The 19,297-nt window shown below is 44.1% G+C and overlaps 2 protein-coding genes and 1 long non-coding RNA gene across 7 annotated transcripts in view; 2 read left to right on the top strand and 1 right to left on the bottom strand.

The window, feature by feature from the left end:
- Positions 1-10,487, top strand: part of LOC147181020 (acyl-coenzyme A thioesterase 2, mitochondrial-like) — a 13,053-nt gene extending 2,566 nt beyond the window's left edge. The window contains exons 5-6 of the mRNA XM_086095495.1: positions 1,049-1,419; positions 5,061-10,487. Coding sequence (XP_085951621.1) covers positions 1,049-1,419; positions 5,061-5,286 — 597 coding nt within the window. The 3' untranslated portion in view covers positions 5,287-10,487. The remainder of the gene's footprint in view (positions 1-1,048; positions 1,420-5,060) is intronic.
- The window catches only part of LOC147181019 (uncharacterized), a 26,661-nt gene extending 7,364 nt beyond the window's left edge, over positions 1-19,297 (bottom strand). Inside the window, exons 1-2 of one of the 2 annotated variants that reach the window (XR_015094924.1) lie at positions 19,176-19,297; positions 14,293-14,436 (exon numbers count right to left, since the gene is read on the bottom strand). This is a non-coding gene — a long non-coding RNA (uncharacterized LOC147181019). Of the gene's footprint in view, positions 1-14,292; positions 14,437-17,724; positions 17,865-19,175 lie in introns of those variants that run through there. The other variant, XR_015094923.1, reaches the window with a different exon arrangement.
- Positions 17,907-19,297, top strand: part of LOC147181018 (zinc finger E-box-binding homeobox 1-like) — a 31,960-nt gene continuing 30,569 nt past the window's right edge. Inside the window, exon 1 of one of the 4 annotated variants that reach the window (XM_086076971.1) lies at positions 17,907-17,958. In XM_086076971.1, the coding sequence (XP_085933097.1) occupies positions 17,955-17,958 (4 nt within the window). In that variant the 5' untranslated portion in view covers positions 17,907-17,954. The other 3 variants (XM_086076945.1, XM_086076954.1, XM_086076962.1) reach the window with 3 other exon arrangements.

Below are 19,297 nucleotides of genomic sequence, written 5' to 3'. Positions count from 1 at the left end.
AGAAAGATTACAGTCTCTTCTTTCATCAGGAAAAAAAAAGTAAATTTCTATCTGTTTCCGTTTTGCAGCAATTAGCATTAGAAGTTAGCTAAGTTTCATCGTTATTCACAAATCTATTTAGAAGTGTGAGTAAATTTGCTTTTTTTCAACATAGCCCTGGTTGATCTCTTTTGCTCTACTGCCACCTGCTGACCATTTGTGTAATAACTACCATTTCTTCAACCGTTATTTGCAGTTGAGAGGCTGTATCAAAGCTTTCTGTATGCTCTAGTATGAAAAAAAACCCATGAACAACTTATAAATAAGTCTTTGGGACACTTAAAACATTTAAAATAGAACTTAATTAAAGAAATTAATATGTTTTTGGGAGCAAATGAGTAAATAAACAATTCTTCATTGATTTCAGAACTTATTCGTGACCTAAGTTTTTTAATACTTTGTCCTGCTCTCGCAAAAACATATTTATACGTTTTAAATGTTTTTTTTATGCTAGAGCATACAGAAAGCTTTGATAAGTTTCTGACGTGAAGAGGTCACTTAAAGCAATGGTGGTTATTACAAAAAACGGCCGGTAGCATTAGAATATAAGAGATCAGCCAGGGCCATGTTTCTCTTTTTCCCAGTGATTTTAACAGGTTTGTGAATAATGATGAAAGTTAGCTATATTCTAATGCTAATTGCTGCAAAACAAAAACAGATACAAATATACTTTTTTTCCTAATGAAAGAAGAGACTCTAATATTTATTTTGGTAGGTTCCATGTTTTTATAGCAATAGAACACATTATTCCGTGGGCCTTGCAAAATCAGTCAAAATCCAGTAAAACAGCCGGGAGCGAAGGGGGTTGCTTCAGTTTAAGCGGCTGGGAGTGAATGAGTTAACCACTCACTATTCAAAAATAGATAGCAGTGATAATTGATTTCATAGCATTTCTACTTGCTCAGGGTGAACTTCATGGAGGAAACCGCAGCACCAAATATCGTCATCGGCCTAAAAAAAAACACTTTTCGTATAAGTCATGTCACATACTTAGTTGTTGCGCTTCTAGGTGGGCAGTGACGGGCTGGGCGTGATCGGGCGTTCCAAAGCGGGCGACATCGCCTTGTCCTTGGCGTCTTTCGTGCCAGGCGTGCGTGCGTTGATCTGGATCAACGCCTGCAGCGCCAACATTGGAGCACCTTTACACTACCGCGGCCGACGGATCCTCTCTCCTTTGACCAGCGACCCGGCCAAGGTCATAGCCACCTCTGAGGGCGCCAGCATCATAAAGTTCATCTTCGGGGATCCCGACGGTGAGGACAACCGGAGCAGTCGGGTCCCTGTGGAGCAAGCCGACGCCCACTTCCTCTTCCTGGCGTCCGAGAATGACCTCAACTACGACAGCCGGGCGTATATGGAGAGCATTGCGGCGCGACTCAGGTGGGTAGATCATGGGACCCCCCCCCATGAAAATGGGAATGTTAAATAAATTGTTTGTGAATAAAATATTTAATGCTAATTTTTACATTATTTCATTGATATTTAATTCGGCCATGATTAGTCAACCCTCTATTTAATAAAGTTAAATTTTATATAAAATTGTTTATATTAATAAAATTTATTTTCATGTTCATTTTAAAATTGCATTGTTTACAATGTTATCATAATAATCACACCACCATTTAATAAAATACAGTAAGTCATATTTGATTAATTTGATAGTTTATGTAAAACATTTTCTTCTTGCGAGATACCTACATTTTTCTAAAAAAAAAAAAAAGGAAAAAAAGATTGTACTACTAAGATTTAGAATTTTTATCTCAGAAGAAAGTTGTTGCTCTAAAATGATTGTGACCTTTTAATTTAAAAAATATATAACATTATTCTTGAAAATAAGACCTTTATTCTAAAAAAGATTGTGACATTTTTCTTGTAAAAGTAAGATCGTATTTTCATATTATTGCGACAGTATCCTTGTGACGTAATGACAATTTTCCTTGGGAAAATAAACATTTTTTACGTGTAAAATTATGACTTTTTACTCCCCATAAAAACACTTAATTCTAATTCGGATTCGTAGAATTCCTACAATTGGGGTTCCAACATTTTTTTTTAATGAAACATTGTGTCTTGTACTACTCCACCTTTTTATATATATATATATATATATATATATATATATATATATATATATATATACACCCACGTTCAACGCTCACGTGGGTAATGACAGTGAGACCTGGAGGGGCGTGATTGGGAGGAACGGCTCCCCCGATCGAAACCCGAGCGGTGTTTTGTTGTTGGACTTCTGTGCTCGTCACGGACTGACCATAACGAACACCATGTTCAAGCACAAGGGTGTCCATATGTGCACTTGGCACCAGGACACCCTAGGCCGCAGTTCGATGATCGACTTTGTAGTCGTGTCATCGGATTTGCGGCCGTATGTGTTGGACACTCGGGTTAAGAGAGGGGCGGAGCTGTCAACTGATCACCACCTGGTGGTGTGTTGGCTCCGATGGCGGGGTAAGATGCTGGTCCGACCAGGCAGGCCCAAACGTATTGTGAGGGTCTGCTGGGAACGTCTGGCAGAATCCCCTGTCAGAAAGAGTTTCAACGCCCACCTCCGGCAGAGCTTCTCCGTTGTCCCGGGGGAGGCGGGGGACGTTGAGTCCGAATGGACCATGTTCCGTGCTTCCATTGTTGAAGCGGCCGATCGGAGCTGTGGCCGTAAGGTGGTTGGTGCCTGTCGGGGCGGCAATCCTCGAACCCGCTGGTGGACACCAGCGGTAAGGGATGCCGTCAAACTGAAGAAGGAGTCCTATTGGGCCTTTTTGGCCTGTGGGACTCCGGAGGCTGCTGACAGGTACCGACTGGCCAAGCGGAATGCGGCTTCGGTGGTCGCTGAGGCAAAAACTCGGACATGGGAGGAGTTCGGTGAGGCCATGGAGAACGACTTCCGGACGGCTTCGAGGAAATTCTGGTCCACCATCCGGCGTCTCAGGAGGGGAAAGCAGTGCGCCATTAACACTGTGTATAGTGGAGATGGGGTGCTGTTGACCTCGACTCGGGACGTCGTGAATCGGTGGGGAGAATACTTCGAAGACCTCCTCAATTCCACCAACATGCCTTCCTTTGAGGAAGCAGGGTCTGGGGACTCTGAGGTGGGCCCCCCTATCTCTGGGGTCGAAGTCACTGAAGTGGTTGGAAAGCTTCTCGGTGGCAGGGCCTCGGGGGTGGATGAGGTTCGCCCGGAGTTCCTAAAGGCTCTGGATGGTGTGTGGTTGACACGTCTCTACAACATCGCGTGGACATCAGGGACAGTGCCTCTGGATTGGCAGACCGGGGTGGTGGTTCCTCTTTTTAAGAAGGGGGACCGGAGGGTGTGTTCCAACTTTAGAGGGATCACACTCCTCAGCCTCCCAGGTAAGGTCTATTCAGGGGTGCTGCAGAGGAGGGTCCGTCGGGAAGTTGAATCTCGGATTCAGGAGGAGCAGTGTGGTTTTCGTCCCGGCCGTGCAACAGTGGACCAGCTCTACACCCTCAGCAGGATCCTTGAGGGTGCGTGGGAGTTCGCCCAACCAGTCCACATGTGTTTTGTGGACTTGGAGAAGGCGTTTGACCGTGTCCCTCGGGGAGTCCTGTGGGGGGTGCTTCGGGAGTATGGGGTACCGGGCCCCCTGATACGGGCTATTCGGTCCCTGTACGACCGATGTCAGAGTTTGGTCCGCATTGCCGGCAGTAAGTCGAATTCGTTTCCTGTGAGGGTCGGACTCCGCCAAGGTTGCCCTTTGTCACCGATTCTGTTCGTAATTTTTATGGACAGAATTTCTAGGCGCAGCCGGAGTGTCGAGGGGGTACGGTTTGGTGGCCTCAACATTGCATCTCTGCTTTTTGCAGATGATGTGGTGCTGCTGGCTTCTTCAAGCCGTGATCTCCAGTTTGCAGCCGAGTGTGAAGCGGTTGGGATGGGGATCAGCACCTCCAAATCCGAGACCATGGTCCTCAGTCGGAAAAGGGTGGAGTGCTCTCTGCGGGTCTGGGATGAGGTCCTGCCCCAAGTGGAGGAGTTCAAGTATCTTGGGGTCTTGTTCACGAGTGAGGGTAGGTTAGAGCGGAAGATCGACAGACGGATCGGTGCAGCGTCTGCAGTGATGCGGACGCTGTATCGGTCCGTTGTGGTGAAGAAGGAGCTGAGCCGAAAGGCAAAGCTCTCGATTTACCGGTCGATCTACGTTCCTGTCCTCACCTATGGTCACGAGCTGTGGGTCGTGACCGAAAGAACGAGATCCCGGATACAAGCGGCCGAAATGAGTTTCCTCCGCAGGGTAGCCGGGCTCTCCCTTAGAGATAGGGTGAGAAGCTCGGTCATTCAGGAGGGACTCAGCGTCGAGCCGCTACTCCTCCACGTTGAGAGGAACCAGTTGAGGTGGCTGGGGCATCTGGTTCGGATGCCTCCTGGGCGCCTCCCTGGGGAGGTGTTCCGGGCATGTCCTACCGGTAGGAGGCCCCGGGGACGACCCAGGACACGCTGGAGAGACTACGTCTCACGGCTGGCCTGGGAACGCCTTGGGATCCCATCGGAGGAGCTGGCTGAAGTGGCTAGGGAGAGGGAAGTATGGGCTTCCCTGCTAAAGCTGCTGCCCCCGCGACCCGACCCCGGATAAGCGGAATTGAAGACGGAACGGAATATATATATATATATATATATATATATAAAAAGAACAATGCACCATAGAAAAACATTTTCTCGAGATTGTGATTTTACTCAATTCAAACTTTTTTCAAATAAAATATTTAACTTAATTCTCATATTTAAACTTATTTAATTCTGGCTTAACCCTAACCCTAAAAAAAATCTTGTAAAATTCCAACCAATAATTCTCTCAAGATCATAACTTTATTCTAATGAAATGTTACTTCACTCTTAAGATTCTGACATTTAAAAAAACTAAGAAACTACTTTATTCTTATAAGATTCAAACTTCTTTCCTCAGCGAAAAAATACAACTTGATACTTTTAAAATTCCGATTTGTTGTCTTGCCAAAAACTGACTCATTTTTCTTCTGGATGGACTCAGGCGGGCCGGGAAGGACAATGTGGAGACGGTGTGCTACCCGCGAGCCGGGCACCTGCTTGAGCCGCCCTATAGCCCCCACTGCCGCTCGAGTCTGCATGGGCTGCTGCGTGAATTCGTCCTGTGGGGCGGCGAGCCCCAAGCCCACGCCTGCGCCGAGGTACTTGCCTGGACCAAGGTGGTGGAGTTCTTCAGGAAGCAGCTGAGCTGCGGAAACGCCAACACTTAAGCCAAATTGTAAAGTGAAGGTCTCTCAATCGTCCAAAAATCGCAATATTCGATGGGGATGTGTTTTTTATCTTTATGATTTAAAAAGAGGAAAAAGTGCATTACCAGTTTCTTGATTCAACTTGTATTTACTAAAAATATTTTTACAGTTTAACATTAATAGTAAGTATAGATGACAAACTAAATCGTATGCAATATTATGACTTTGTTCTCGAAAAATAACTTCATTATTCTGATAAGATTCAGATTTTTTTCCTAAATTTTTTTTAAACCTCCAAGCAGGGTAACAAGATGGCGTCCATATGTCATGTGACCAGCAGTTAACCAATCGCAGTTGACCGCTGGGTACATGACATATGGACACCATCTTGTTACCTTGCTGAAACCGAGTTGGCCAAACTCTATATACGGCTGATTGCAACATTAAATAATTTTTTTTTACTGAAAATCAGATTTTATTCTCAGAAGAAATATGAAATCTTGCTAAATTATGACATAATTCTAAAAAAAAATGACTATTCACGCTAAATTATGACTTTACTATAAAAAAAAAACAACTTTATTCTCTTGAGCTCAGACCATTTTCCTACAAAAAATTATTCTCATAAAATTCTCGACAAAATATATTGATTTATATATATATTTAAAAGTGTACTTTCGAATCAAAATTTCAAAATTAAATATATAAAAGTTTATTTTTCTGAGATAACCCTAATTATTAGACTTTACACTGATTTGATTGGCTGGATCGGGATTGGACGATATTTAGCATTTTTATGCAAAATCGATTATTGGCTGTAATGTCTTAACAATGATGTCATTTATCAGCCCTGTGAAATAAGATGTTACATGCTTTATTAAATGTTTTTTAACTCTTTGACTGCCAGACGTTTTCAGAAAAGGGATGCCGCCAGTGCCAGCCGATTTAAGCATTTTGACTGATTTTCAAGGTCCACAGAAAATGTTCTGTTTGGACTATGGAAACACACGTACTACCAAATGAAAGAATCATCTTTCATCAGAAAAAAAGAGTTTGTTTCTACCTTATTCCGTTCTTTAGTAATCAACAATAGAAAATGGTTAGTTTGACCCAATTTCGCCTGTGTTGGACCAAAATACGGAGAAATCAAGCTTTTAGTGAAACGATATTATTTCATGCATTCTAGTGAATTTGACACTTCTTTTTGTCCATGAATGATGCCACAAACACCTAAATAGTGCTTTACTTCTATAAAACACTACCACCAAGAATGAAAAAGTGTTTTTTGATAGCAAAATACGTTTATTTACATTCAACAGTGTAACAATTTGACAACAATTTGGCAAACTATTTACAAATGTGTGCAACTGTGGTGCTATTTACAAATATGTGGATGTTTCAACGACAGTTTTTCTTTTTGTAACACTCTCCTGCGTGCAAAGAGACGTAACAGCATTTGCACAACAGATTGCCTCTTCGCGTGCGCCACTTTCTTGCCGGCCGTTTTTTTCCGGGGAATAGCAAGTATATACTGCAGTGTGTCATCAAGTCTAATATCAGGATCATGCTACGGTTTCGTTACGGTGGTGTTACGTCTTGCTTCCCCGTGTCCTTCAGTTGCTATACCGGGTGGTAGGAGATGTTCTGATCCATTTTATCCACTCCATTCATGGTGGCATCGTAGTCCAGAAACAGTGTCTTCTCCGTGATCAGACTGTACCCGCTCCTCCGATGAATATGCATTGGACTCGGGGTACTCTTCATTGTCCGATCGAATGTCCGCTTGTGCAGCTCCGCGTTTTCCGGCGTTAGCAGCGCTAGCCGGTGAGGCTTACTACGTGATCGTAAACACGTCCAGGCTTCCAACTTTGGCGTCAAACTCGCAGTCATCATCATCATCATCATCAATCTGCATTGGTCGATGCCAACTCTCCATCGCCCGATCGAATGTCCGCTTGTGCAGAAGTACCCGGCCGGCTATTGTGCGCGTTTTCCGGCCTTAGCAGCGCTAGCCGCGCTAAGCCGGTGAGGCTTACTACGTGTTCATAACAGTCACGCCAAAGCTTCCAACTTTGGCGTAGAGCTCGTTGTCATCATCATCATCATCATCAATCTGCATTGGTCGATGCCAACTCTCCATCGCCCGATCGAATGTCCGATTGTGTAGAAGTACCCGGCCGGCTATTGTGCGCGTTTTCCGGCCTTAGCAGCGCTAGCCGCGCTAGCCGCGCTAAGCCGGTGAGGCTTACTACGTGTTCATAACAGTCACGCCAAAGCTTCCAACTTTGGCGTAGAGGAGTCATCATCATCGTTGACATCAATGCGCTTTTTAGTATTGATTGATGCTTTCCGTCTTTGAAAAAAATGCTCAAGCGTGAGCTGCTTGCAACCGGTTGCTTGGGCAGCCATTGTGGGCTTATTCAGCCATGTCTCCTCAACACTCTAGCTCCGCCTCACGTCTTCTACTGACGCCCACGGTGGGCGGCCCATCCAACCTTGTGCAAAGAGAGTCATCGCTGCCCTCTAGGGGCCAAAACGAGTCTTTGACTAATCAGATCTGCCTGATACTTTCAGCACAGCTGCCCAAGGCTTTCCTGCACCCGTTTTTGAAAAAAAAAAAAAAAAAACATAGGGGACGTCTTTTAACGTCCTCGGCGCCCTTCCCTAGGTTTATGCTAAACGTTTTATAACGTTTATGGCAGTCAAAGAGTTAACAAAACAAAACAGTCCTGTGCCATCTTGTGTCTGGTTTTAATTTGGGAACTGGTTTTAACTTTGGCCACAGTCCCACTATGTATCGGTCCCAAAAAAAACGCAAAGAAGTATTTGTCTTCATGGTAAATAAATACCTGTGCAATAATTATCAACATAACAAGTCCTCCTTTTGGATCATGCTACAGGTTGGTTTTGAAAAGGATGAATGGCTTTTCACTTAGTGGAGAGCTTCCTTTCATCAAGTTGACCGCCATTTTGACTAGTGACAAACTCGGAATTGTCAATACACGTAAATTTGATTAGTGAGGTAACGGCGTGGTCGTTTAATTTGTCAGCACCTCTCTGTTGTGTTTCAGTTTTGTTTATTTTGGGTGTGTTTGTGGTGTTTGTCTTGTTTTCCTTAGTTCTTCCCCTGTCTCGTTATGTCCGATTACGTCCACCTGTGTGTCTTTTCCCTTCCCAGTGTGTTTGACCAATATTGTGTTCCCCAGGTTCCTCATTAGTGTTGGTGTATTTAGGCCCCGTCCACACGAAAGCCAGTTTCAATGTATCCTCACAAGTTTCTTACCGTTCAGGCCGTTCGTCCACATGACGGCGCAGTTTCGGAGCTTGAAACTGATCACTTTTGAAAGCGGGCTCTAGAGTGGAAAGATTTCAAAATGCGCCCCGTACGTGTCCGTCTGGACACCATATGTAGGATACTCCTCTAGCGATGACGTAATGGTCGCAGCTCGATGACTACTAATTGTCGCAGTTTGATGACGTAAGCGCCCATTCTCGCGTGAGTGCGCGCGAACCGTCAGTCTGTCAACAACAATGGCGGATAGTCGTGTGGTAGTCGTTTTGCGCAGCCTCCTTCGCTTGCTCATGCTTTTGCAGCAAAATATTTAGCTTCTTTATTCCCACGTTCAAGAAGCGGTGTCGTGTGGTAGTCGTTTTGCGCAGCCTCCTTCGCTTGCTTATGCTTTTGCAGCAAAATATTTAGCTTCTTTATTCCCACGTTCAAGAAGCGGTGTTTTACTTCAATCAGCCGCCATTGTCACATCTTCTGTGTTCGTCTTTTTTATGTTGTTTTGATAAATGTAAAGCCATGTTTGTTCTGTAGATTGCAATAAAGCTAGAAAAAAAAGTGTTCGTCTTCTTCGCTGATTCTTCTTCTACGCTTTCCGCTAACTCCCTGTGGCTGCGCTACAGCGCCACTCCAGACTTGGCATATACATTACAGCCTCAGCGTCTTCTTTTGGACACACGCAAGTCTTGAAATGCTTCTGTGTGTGCGAGATTTGTTTGAGGAACGAAGCCGGCTTTGCTTTCGTCTGGACGGGGCCTTAGTCTGTTGTGTTTGTTGTGTCTGTGTCGTTGTCGTTGTCGATGTCGAAGTACTGTGTGGGAGTTTTGGTTTTCTTGACGCGTCAAGCTAAGCCTCGTCACAGTTAAGTCGTCTCTGTTTCAGTCTAGTTGTCTACGTCTCTGTCTAGTCGTCCTCATCACAGTTAAATTGCCCACGTACTGCCAAGAAGCCCATGTTCAGTCAAGCCAGCCACAGTCATGGTGGCCAGTCTCCTCTCGCCTAGTCCAGTCGTGGCGACCAGTCTCCTCTTGCCCAGTCCTGCGGTGGCGACCAGTCTACCCCGTCACGCCCAGTCGTGGCGACCAGTCTACCCCGTCACACCCAGTCGTGGCGACCTGTCTACCCGTCACGCCCAGTCGTGGCGACCTGTCTTCTCACTTCCTGTGCAGTCACGTTCCGTCCAGCCCTTGTCCCCTCACCTTACTTCCTTTTTTTTTTTCTTTGAGAGAGCTCAGTATCGTATTCGGTAATCTTACTGATTCGACATGTCATCATCATTGCTCTCGCTCTCCTTTTTTTTCTTCTTCTCTTTTTCTTTTTTTTGTACTGAGTATGTGCGTGTGTGTGTGTGTGTGTGAGTGTGTGCTCATTAATTCATCTAAAACCTATAAAAAATCCCATACCGTTCACCTAAACCGAATACTTCAGAATCCAGCTAGAGTCGTGAAGTTGTCAGGAGACCCGAGGAAGGATCAAAGAAAAGTGAAATCCAGCACCGACCAACACCACCTACTACCCACAGGGTTACCAACCAGAATCTTTTACCAACCCCATAAACATCTAAATTCCAACAAATTAGGGAGACCTCAAGAGACCAAAGGAAAGACTGAGGAAAGGAAGGAAGGATAGATGAAGTAGAGACATCAGCCTCCACCGATTCAACGACCAGAGGAAGAAGCAGATTGTGTTTTGGTAGATGCTGGTGTGGTGGATCTGGCCTGCATGAAAACCTCCGCCAAAGAGGGGAGCCGTCGACCCCGGCCAGGACAGAGCAAGCACAACCCCCCAGGTCTCCCCAGGCCAAGGCACAACCTCCGGGCCCCGCAGGGGCCACCGGCTGTAGAGCAAACCCAGGAGCGCCCCCCCACCCCAACACGGCCCGCGCCCCAAGCCCAACGTAGCAGAACAGGGCACGGCCCTCACTTTACTTCCTATGTTTTAATAAAGTTCCTCACATGCCCTTCATTCATGTCTCCCTGTCGTGTTTCCCCGCATTTGGGTCCACCCTCTGGCAACTATTCCCACCGACCGTGACACTCGCTCTGTGTTGTCGTGTGTGGGTCCCCACATAACAGAGACAATGAAAGGAAAATAAACTGTTTCTTAAACCCAGCGGCACATGTTTTTCAGCCAGTAGCTGACAATAGACACTTGAGCACATGGTGTATAAATGAAAATATTTCGTTGATAGGTTAAAGACGAGCATGGGTGTGTTTCCATCGCATTCAGTAGACACGCCCACACCATCCAACCGCTGGAAGGCGGGCTCTGTTTTTTATGATTTTGTAGCCTTTTTATGTTTGGTGATTTTTTTTTTTATTCCATCAAATTTGCAATTTATAGTTTGTACCGTTATAGATTACTGTGGCAATGTAATTGCACCCCCCCCCCCTCCCCCAACCCCTTTGTCAACCAAATAAACGATAGCCGTGAGAAAAGAATGGAGAGCCATGGAAAACTTGATCACGTGTCCCCACCCCAAATCATATCGCGTGTGAGGTCAGGGTGGCTGAGGGCGGGGCATCAGGTATGCTTGGAAAGAAAAACAAGCACCATGTGGTTTTTAATGCAGAGCAGGCCTCAAATCTCAAGTCACCCGAGGACCTTGAACGCACCTCAGGAGGGGAAACAACTCGCGCATTCCTCACGCCAGCTATGTCAAGTATGCGCTGAGCTGAGCTTCCACGACGGTGCTTACCTGAGCTATGCGTGCTCATTCATTATTTTATTTTTTTTAAATAATAAATAATCATTCATTTTTCTTTCGTCATTACATAAGTAAATAAGTAAGTAAATACAGTGACGTATAAAACATATATAAATGACATAGGAAATTAAAATGTAAAGAATGAAGTAGTTTTTGCCACATTTTAAAAGCTTCAAAGTGTATTGTGCTGTTGCTTCTGGCGTGTGTGAATTGACCACAAGGGGGCAGTCTAATACAGACATAGATAAACATGGAGATGGTCGCAGCTCATTAAGATGCAGCAATATTTGGTGATCTTCACAGAGGATAAAGAATATCTGTCTGTGGGTATTATATTATGTCTTCATGTGTAGTAGCTCCATTGTTTGAGTTCAAATAACCAAAGGATTGTAAAAGCATGATGCTGATGCTATTTGTTAGCTCATCTGTAGCATTTTATATTGCTTGTTAGAATAATCTTAACAGATTTATAATACTTTGAGGATTATTTCTATTTGTTGGTCATTCATTTATATTGTGCAAGGCGGTGGTAATCGTAAATAACTAGCAAGAAATGCAGTGGCAGGAAATCATGATAAGTACGTCATGAGAGTGCAGATGAATGAATGTGATGAACTTTTTTTTCTTTAGTTAGTCATTTATTTCTAATGTGAAAGGTGGCAAGCGGAGAAATCACATTAATCATGATATGTAAGTTACGAGACTGAAGGTGACTGAATTTGTCATGGACTTTTTTTTACTTTTTTTTTTACTTTGTAGTTTATTTCTAGTCGCTCTGCTTACGGTATTTCCGTTGATTATTATAAATACTGTCACATTAATTATACCACACTGAGCGTGCTTATGCTATGAGCGTGACTGAGTATGTTATGGATTTTTTTATTTTGTGGATTATTTCTATTCAATTAGTGTCTATTTTTCAAGGAAGCAGTTATGAATAACTGGTGAGAGGATCCATTGCATTTTACAGCATTTACACATACGGCATATACATGTGTCTGTGTCTGATTGAGTGTGTTGCGGACTATTTTGACTTTGTGGATTATTATTTGCCGCGCTGCATATTTCTATTGTGCAAGTTGCCGGTTGTCATAAAATAACTCGTGGGATGAGGCGACACATTAATTGTAACATGTAAATATGTCCATGCAACCAAGCGCCCAGTGGCCTTTTTTGTCTTTGTGGATTATTCCTAGTTCTGTTTATTTCCATTGTGTAGTTGGCTCGGAATTGTAAACTGCTAACTCGCTTAACTACGTCAGCGGGTGCACTCTGTGTATTTCTGTAATATGAATATGACAGTGTTCTGGACAGCATCTGCTACGCAGCTGGGTGATGTTGCTCATTCTGTAAAACAGGAGGATGTGCTTATAATATATATATTTTTAAATCCCGGGTTTTTACCTGTTCTCCCTCTGAGAGGACGTCATCGAGACCGGGTCGAGGCGACATAGGTAGCGGGACAAAGTGACCTTTTTGCTGGTAATGAGGAAGTGGAAAATGGCCCACATTCATCTATTATTTGTTATCTTTAATTCAACAAATGGATTTAAAATGGAGGACCTTCATGACATGTATGATAATGCAGCAGACTGAGAATCATTTCTAGTGCTTAGAGAGGTTCCAAACATTACTAATAACCCTGTCCTGAAAATTACAACCACAATTAATATTAAACAATAAGATTTACTGTTCATTAGTCAAACACTTCCCAGAAATGCATGGGAATAAATATAATCTTATTAATCCAATCACAGTTAGTTTTTAGTTATTAAAAAATATAAATATAAAACAAAAAGAAGCTGCTCAAGATTAAAATACAAAAATATTCAAAATGTATATTATATACATTTTTGAAAAAAAATCTGTAAAGAAAATAAAAAAACAAGAAATATATATATATATATATATATATATATATATATATATATATGTAGCCCTATAATCTAAACACAGTTCAGCATTTTGATTTATATTGCATTTGTGGAATATGAATCAAGCAGAAAAATCTGTTTTTATCCACCTCAGGGGGTGGCCATTTTGCCACTTGCTGTCAAGTGAAAATGACATCACAATGCCTCAGTGCTCAGGTAACGACTAATCAAGGCTCACTTGTTTTCTGAGTTTGGCCATGTGACGTTTGCAAGCAATATTAATCAGAATACCTTTTTGAAAAATATACAAAACAAGAAGAAGATGGCAACAGAGCTAACAGTGATGCTAATAAAATCTGTTACATTCCAAATGCAGTCACCATGCACACATGTTTAAATTAGTGACGCACACACACACACGCACACACTCGCACACATAAACACCGCTTCCATCTGGAGCCTATTACGGTGGTTCCCACCCACAGGAAGGGGGCTATCATTTGCGAGTGACAGGTACAAGGATCTCAGCTCTGCTGTTGTGTGATTCTTTGGATAGTCTGCAAGGGCCTTCATATTTTGAACTAGAAGGATATTTGTTGAAAATGTTATTCATCCCGGCAACTGCCTGTCTTTTGCTTGTCATCTCTTCCTTTTCCTTTCCTCTTCCCGAGTGTGCCGAGTAATCCACGCTCATGTTGAATAATGTCACGCAGGTGAGTCATCACGATTTCACGTCAAAGCTGACTCACCCACTGTCCCCTCACTCCTTGCCCCCATCCTCACCTTTTTTCCCATCATGCACCGGACCTGGTGGGTATGGGAGTCATGCATATAACGTATTATTTTATGTTCAATGTGTTCGTGTAACATTCATTCATGTTTGTGTGTTCTTTTCCATATATGGGCGTGAGGGTCATGTGACATATCTGGAGCAGTGGTCATTAGACAAAAAACAAAAAAATTAGGTCATTACTCAGCAGCCTCCAGGCAGATGTGTGAACAGCAGGCAGCACTCAAACATACATGCACATGTATATTCTTTCTCACACACAGACACACACACACACACACTCACATTAAACACACGCAATCAAAAACGCGCACACACACATACAAGGCGATGATTGTTGTAGTGATATCAACTGTGTGACTCAGCGTACCAAAAAAATAAGACCCAGCCGTCGCCGCTCGTCGCTGCCGAACTTCATCAATATGGTGGTCAAGATGGCAACAGGAAGTGTCCGCTCACCGCCAACAGGAAATGAATGTGGCATCACGAACCTCATTGTCTTCCTTGTGGAAGCCTCGGTTAGAAAAACACAAATAAAAATCTGGTTTATAGTTACAAAATTAGGACCTGTCGAAGCCTGACACATTTACACGCTGCATTAGCATTTAGCATTGACATGAGCAATTTAGCAAAATGATATCCAAGAAATACATAAACATGTTATTCTCGTGCTTATCTAATGTCATGCTAAAGGCTAACAACTCTTAATCCTGGATTATCTGATAAAAATCCACCAAAACCCACAAGAATCTTACCACACCATTTTTTCTAAGATGTTTCTCATGCTTATTTTATGCTAATGCTAAGTGCTATCAATAACACCTCTCAGAGCAGGATCATTTGCTAAATGCCTCAAAGACAATCAAAAATGACAAGAGGTTTATCTTTCACAGCGCATTAGCATTTACCATTAGCAATTCAGCAAGGTGGCAACACATTAAAGGTTTTTAACGCCCCCCACTCCCCCATCCCCCACCCACTGATTGAGCCCGAGGGTCTTCGGCATTGTTCTCTAATGAACCCAGTAAAGAAGAGAAGAAATTTAATTTGCATTTCCTGCTCAGAAATGTTGAATAAAAGCTCCATTTCCTCACGGGATGCACGTGAAGCAGCATGGGGCTCACCTGTGGAGGTGTTGTCATGTAAGACCCCCCCCCCCCCCAAAAAAAACAAGCAAACAAAAAACAAACAAAGAGGACACTCATACAGACATTTACGTGTACCTTAATACCTGTGAGAATTTAAATTACTTTACATTAGGAAGTCTTTACAAAAAAATACAATAAAATTGTACATAATACAAAATGAAGGAATAACGGTACACTTTTTTTTGTTCATGAACCTCATGAATTGGCCTGTGAGTTAACTGTTTTTAATTTTTGTTACTTTAGTTTTCGTGACTTTTTATTATTTTGTGCCAGAATGAAATAACAAAACCATTAAATAAAAAATAAAAATATGAATTGGTTTATGGAATATTTAGAAATAGATTTAAAAAAAAAAATCCGCTCATTTATTAAATTGTAATTACTTTCTATTTCTGACATTTACACATTCAGTGACTTTGTGTTTTGACTGGCTTTAAATGCATGATGATGTTGCCTTCAGAGTCAGTCTGAAATCATAGTTTCACCACAACAATTGTGGTCAGAAGAGGAACAACGTTTCATTTCTTAATAAAAGGTCAATAATATTATTTTTTTACCCACTTATTTCAAGAAAACGTGTCTCAATGAGAAACATTAAAGTAAATGCTAAATTTCGTTAGCTCAAATTATAGATATAGTTGAAGCATTCATCACTAACTGTACACCTCTGCAATGATTTGTCTATATGCAGTCTTTCCCCGAAAGAGCAGTGAAAGACTCACGCGTGGAGTTCAGGCGCACCTGGCACACGCCGGGGGTGTGGAAACCCGATATTCTGCAGGTACAAGAATAGCCCGATGGGCACGGCAAAAGCCACCTCACTGACATGCTGTAGCCTCCTGTCGAGCCAAGGGGCCGCTGCCTAGGTGCTATATATGTTATGTAAGTTTTATATTTTTAAGAACAAGGGAGACGTGCAGAGTAGGTGTGACGGAGTAGTTAGAAGTGGAAGTGGGACTACATCAGGGATCAGCTCTGAGCCCCTTCTTGTTCGCTATGGTAATGGCCAGGATGGCAGACGAGGTTAGACAGGAATCTCCATGGACTATGATGTTGGCAGATGACATTGTGATCTGGAGTGAGAGCAGGGAACAGGTGGAGGAGAAGCTAGAGGCGTGGAGGTTTGCCCTGGAAAGGAGGGGAATGAAGGTTAGCCGTAGCAAGACGGAGTATCTGTGTGTGAATGGGAGGGACCCAAGTAGGAGAGTGAGGTTACAGGGAGAAGAGACCAAGAAGGTTTAAGTATTCAACAGTCCAGAGCAATGGAGAGTGTGGAAAATGAAGTGAAGAAGCGTGTGCAGGCAGGCTGGAACAGGTGGAGAAAAGTGTCAGGTGTGATGTGTGATAGAAGAGTTTCAGCTAAAATGAAAGGAAAGGTTTATCAAACTGTGGCGATACCAGCAATGCTGTTTGGTCTGGAGAAAAGTGCCACTGAGGAAAAGACAGAAGGCAGAGCTGGAGGTGGCAGAGATGAAGATGCTGAGGTTCTCTTTGGGAGTGACCGGGATGGATAGAATCAGGAATTAGTACATCAGAGGGACAGCACATGTTGGAGTCTTTGGCGATAAAGCCGGAGAGGCCAGATTGAGATGGTTTGGACATGTCCAGAGGAGAGATAGTCAGTGTATTGGCAGAAGGATGCTGAGTTTCCAAATTACAGGCAGGAGGTCTCGAGGAAGACCAAAGAGGAGGTGTTAAAGAAGACATGAAGGTAGTTGGTGTGAGAGCAGAGTATGCAGAGGACAGGGTGAGATGGAGGCAACTGAATCGCTGTGGCGACCCCTGAAGGGAAAAGCTGAAAGGAAAAGAAGAAGACTTAAAGTCTATATATACATATATAAAATTATGTAGGCTATTATACTATTAACAACAAACCAACTATTTGTTTTAATTACATTAAAAATATCTAATAATTTAAGACAAATAACAGATATATCGCCTAAAAAATAAGTTAATGAGTAAGAATACATTTTGATGAACCAATCTAGAAGACAACTGTGTGCGCGCGCCCTTGCGTGTTTTTTTTTTTAAACGGCACTACACATGCCTGCGTGTGCCACCCGTATAACGTGAATTTGAGTTACATATTCAAGTACATAATGACACAAGTTTTGTATTTAAGCTGTTTCTTTACAGTTATGTGTACAGTAAAAAGAAGCCGTGGAAAGAACGACTCCGAGTAGGTGTTTGCCGTACAGCAAGAAATACCGTCGCAAACTAGGTGTTAGACGTGAAAGAAAGGAGGGGAGAGATTGGTGTCTATGGTAACGAATTAGAAGGTGTTGGCCGTAAAGTGGAAGACAGCGTCGCAAACCAGGTGTCCTCATTGGGGGAACACAGTAACTAGAAATTAAAGGTTAAAAACACGTCATTCTATGATACGTTGAGGTCAAATTTGAAGCGTTAATGCTTTCAGGTGCGGTTTTTACATCATAACAGTTTAGGAAACGGGGGAAGAGGGGAAAGGTGACGTCGTAAATTTGGAAGCAACGTCGCAAACCAGGTGGGTGAAGGATCCATGGTAACGGATGAGAAGGTGTTTGCCGAAAAGCTGTGCGCAGCGTCGCAAACCAGGTGTTCAGCACGAGAAAATCAAAGCAGGGGTGTCAAAGCGGGCACGCTAGGTTCTATCGTAATTAACGCGAAGGTGTTACCATAAAGTAGTAGAACAGCCAGCCAGGTGACGAAAGGTGAAAGATAGAGGGGGGGACTTGTGGTAACGACAAAGAAGGTATTAGCCGTAAAGCGGGAAGCAGCGTCGCAAACCAGGTGTTCAGCCCCCGGAGGGAGAGGGAGGGGTGATGTGACGTCGTAAAGCAGGAGGCACCGTCGCAAACCAGGTGTTCGGAAAGGAGGAGGGGGAAGGTGACGTCGTAAAGCAGACATGGGTGGGTGAGGAAGGGGGGGTGGGGGGTGACTCGCGAGTGGCTGTGTGCTTCACTCGCAGCGAGGCGATCATGGCGGATGGCCCCAGGTGTAAGCGCAGAAAACAGGCCAACCCGAAACGGAGCAGCGGTGAGTGTTAAACTCCGCCCGGGTCGGGCCACCGCCGCCGTGCGGAGCGGGACCTGGACCGGACCCCCACTCCCCTCCCTCCCGGACTTGTTGCGGTCGACTTTGGTGGACTTTAATGGGGGGGCGGTGTTTTTTTTTTGTTTTTTTTTGGTGTACCGTTATACCTGGATGGCGTCTCTCCCTCCGCCTAGCGGTACTCTCGCTGAACCGTTATCCGTTACAATAAGTAAGGGAAGCGCTTGTTTTGTGACTTTTCTGATTTATTTCAACCACTTTATGCACTTTTGCAAGTGACTTTTTCCCCTCTCCACAACAACGTGGCCCCCACTTACGGGGCGCACTTTGAGAACGACAGGCGGATGAAAGCTAGGGCCGGGGCGAGGCTCGGCCCGGCTCGGGAGGACCGCCGAACCGGGCCGTGGGAGTACGACAACTCGGCGGGTGTCGTTTTGATGGTGGGAGCCTGGCTCCGGGGGTCGTGGCTAAGTGCACTATTTTCGCACGAGGTTTAGTGATGGCAAAGAGATGGGATGTTTATTATTTCGTGGCCACTTCCTCCCCCCCCCCCCCTTCCTCCTCCTCTTCTTCCTTTTGCTCCTCCTCCCTGCTGCTGCTCAAATGTTGCCTCGTTTAAGGTAAGCGTGGAAGTGATTATGCAAAAAAGGGGAAAAAAACTACTTTCATCTTCGGCGTCATCTCTCACACCGGACTCGCTTAACTAATCCGTTAATTCTATGCAAACCCGCGTGGAAATGCGTGTCTACGCCACAGAAAGTGAACCACATGTCATCGTCTAGTCAGTATTTTACGCATTTGTAATTCGGCGCAGGTTTTGAGTAGAAAAACACACACGATGTCCTACTTTGCATAATGTATTTACATTAGCCTGCTAATAATAGGGACCGTTATCCGCGCGTGGATGGGAGGGGGTGGAGAACACCTTTTCCCCCCACCCCCCTCTCCTGTCGTGATGACATCACGACGGTGCGTCCGTCCAGGAGCCATCATCATCACCATCCTCCTCATCCTCATCATTTTTACCTGAAGGCGGCTCGCGATGGCTTAGAAATCATAAGAATTAAAAGAATACCTGCAGAAGCTCGACCGGAAACGGATCTCGTGGCGTGGGTGTCGCGAGGACCTCGACACGCACACACACAAGGGGCTGCAAAGCAAATGACAACCTGCGCAGGTAGCGGTGCTTTTTTGCTC

This window comes from Leptonotus elevatus, chromosome 1, assembly GCF_054856555.1.
Source record: "Leptonotus elevatus isolate MCC_2025b chromosome 1, RoL_Lele_1.0, whole genome shotgun sequence".
Classification (NCBI taxonomy): Eukaryota; Metazoa; Chordata; class Actinopteri; order Syngnathiformes; family Syngnathidae; genus Leptonotus; species Leptonotus elevatus.
The sequence above is the reverse complement of the archived record's forward strand: the minus strand, read 5'-3'. Positions and strand labels throughout refer to the sequence as shown.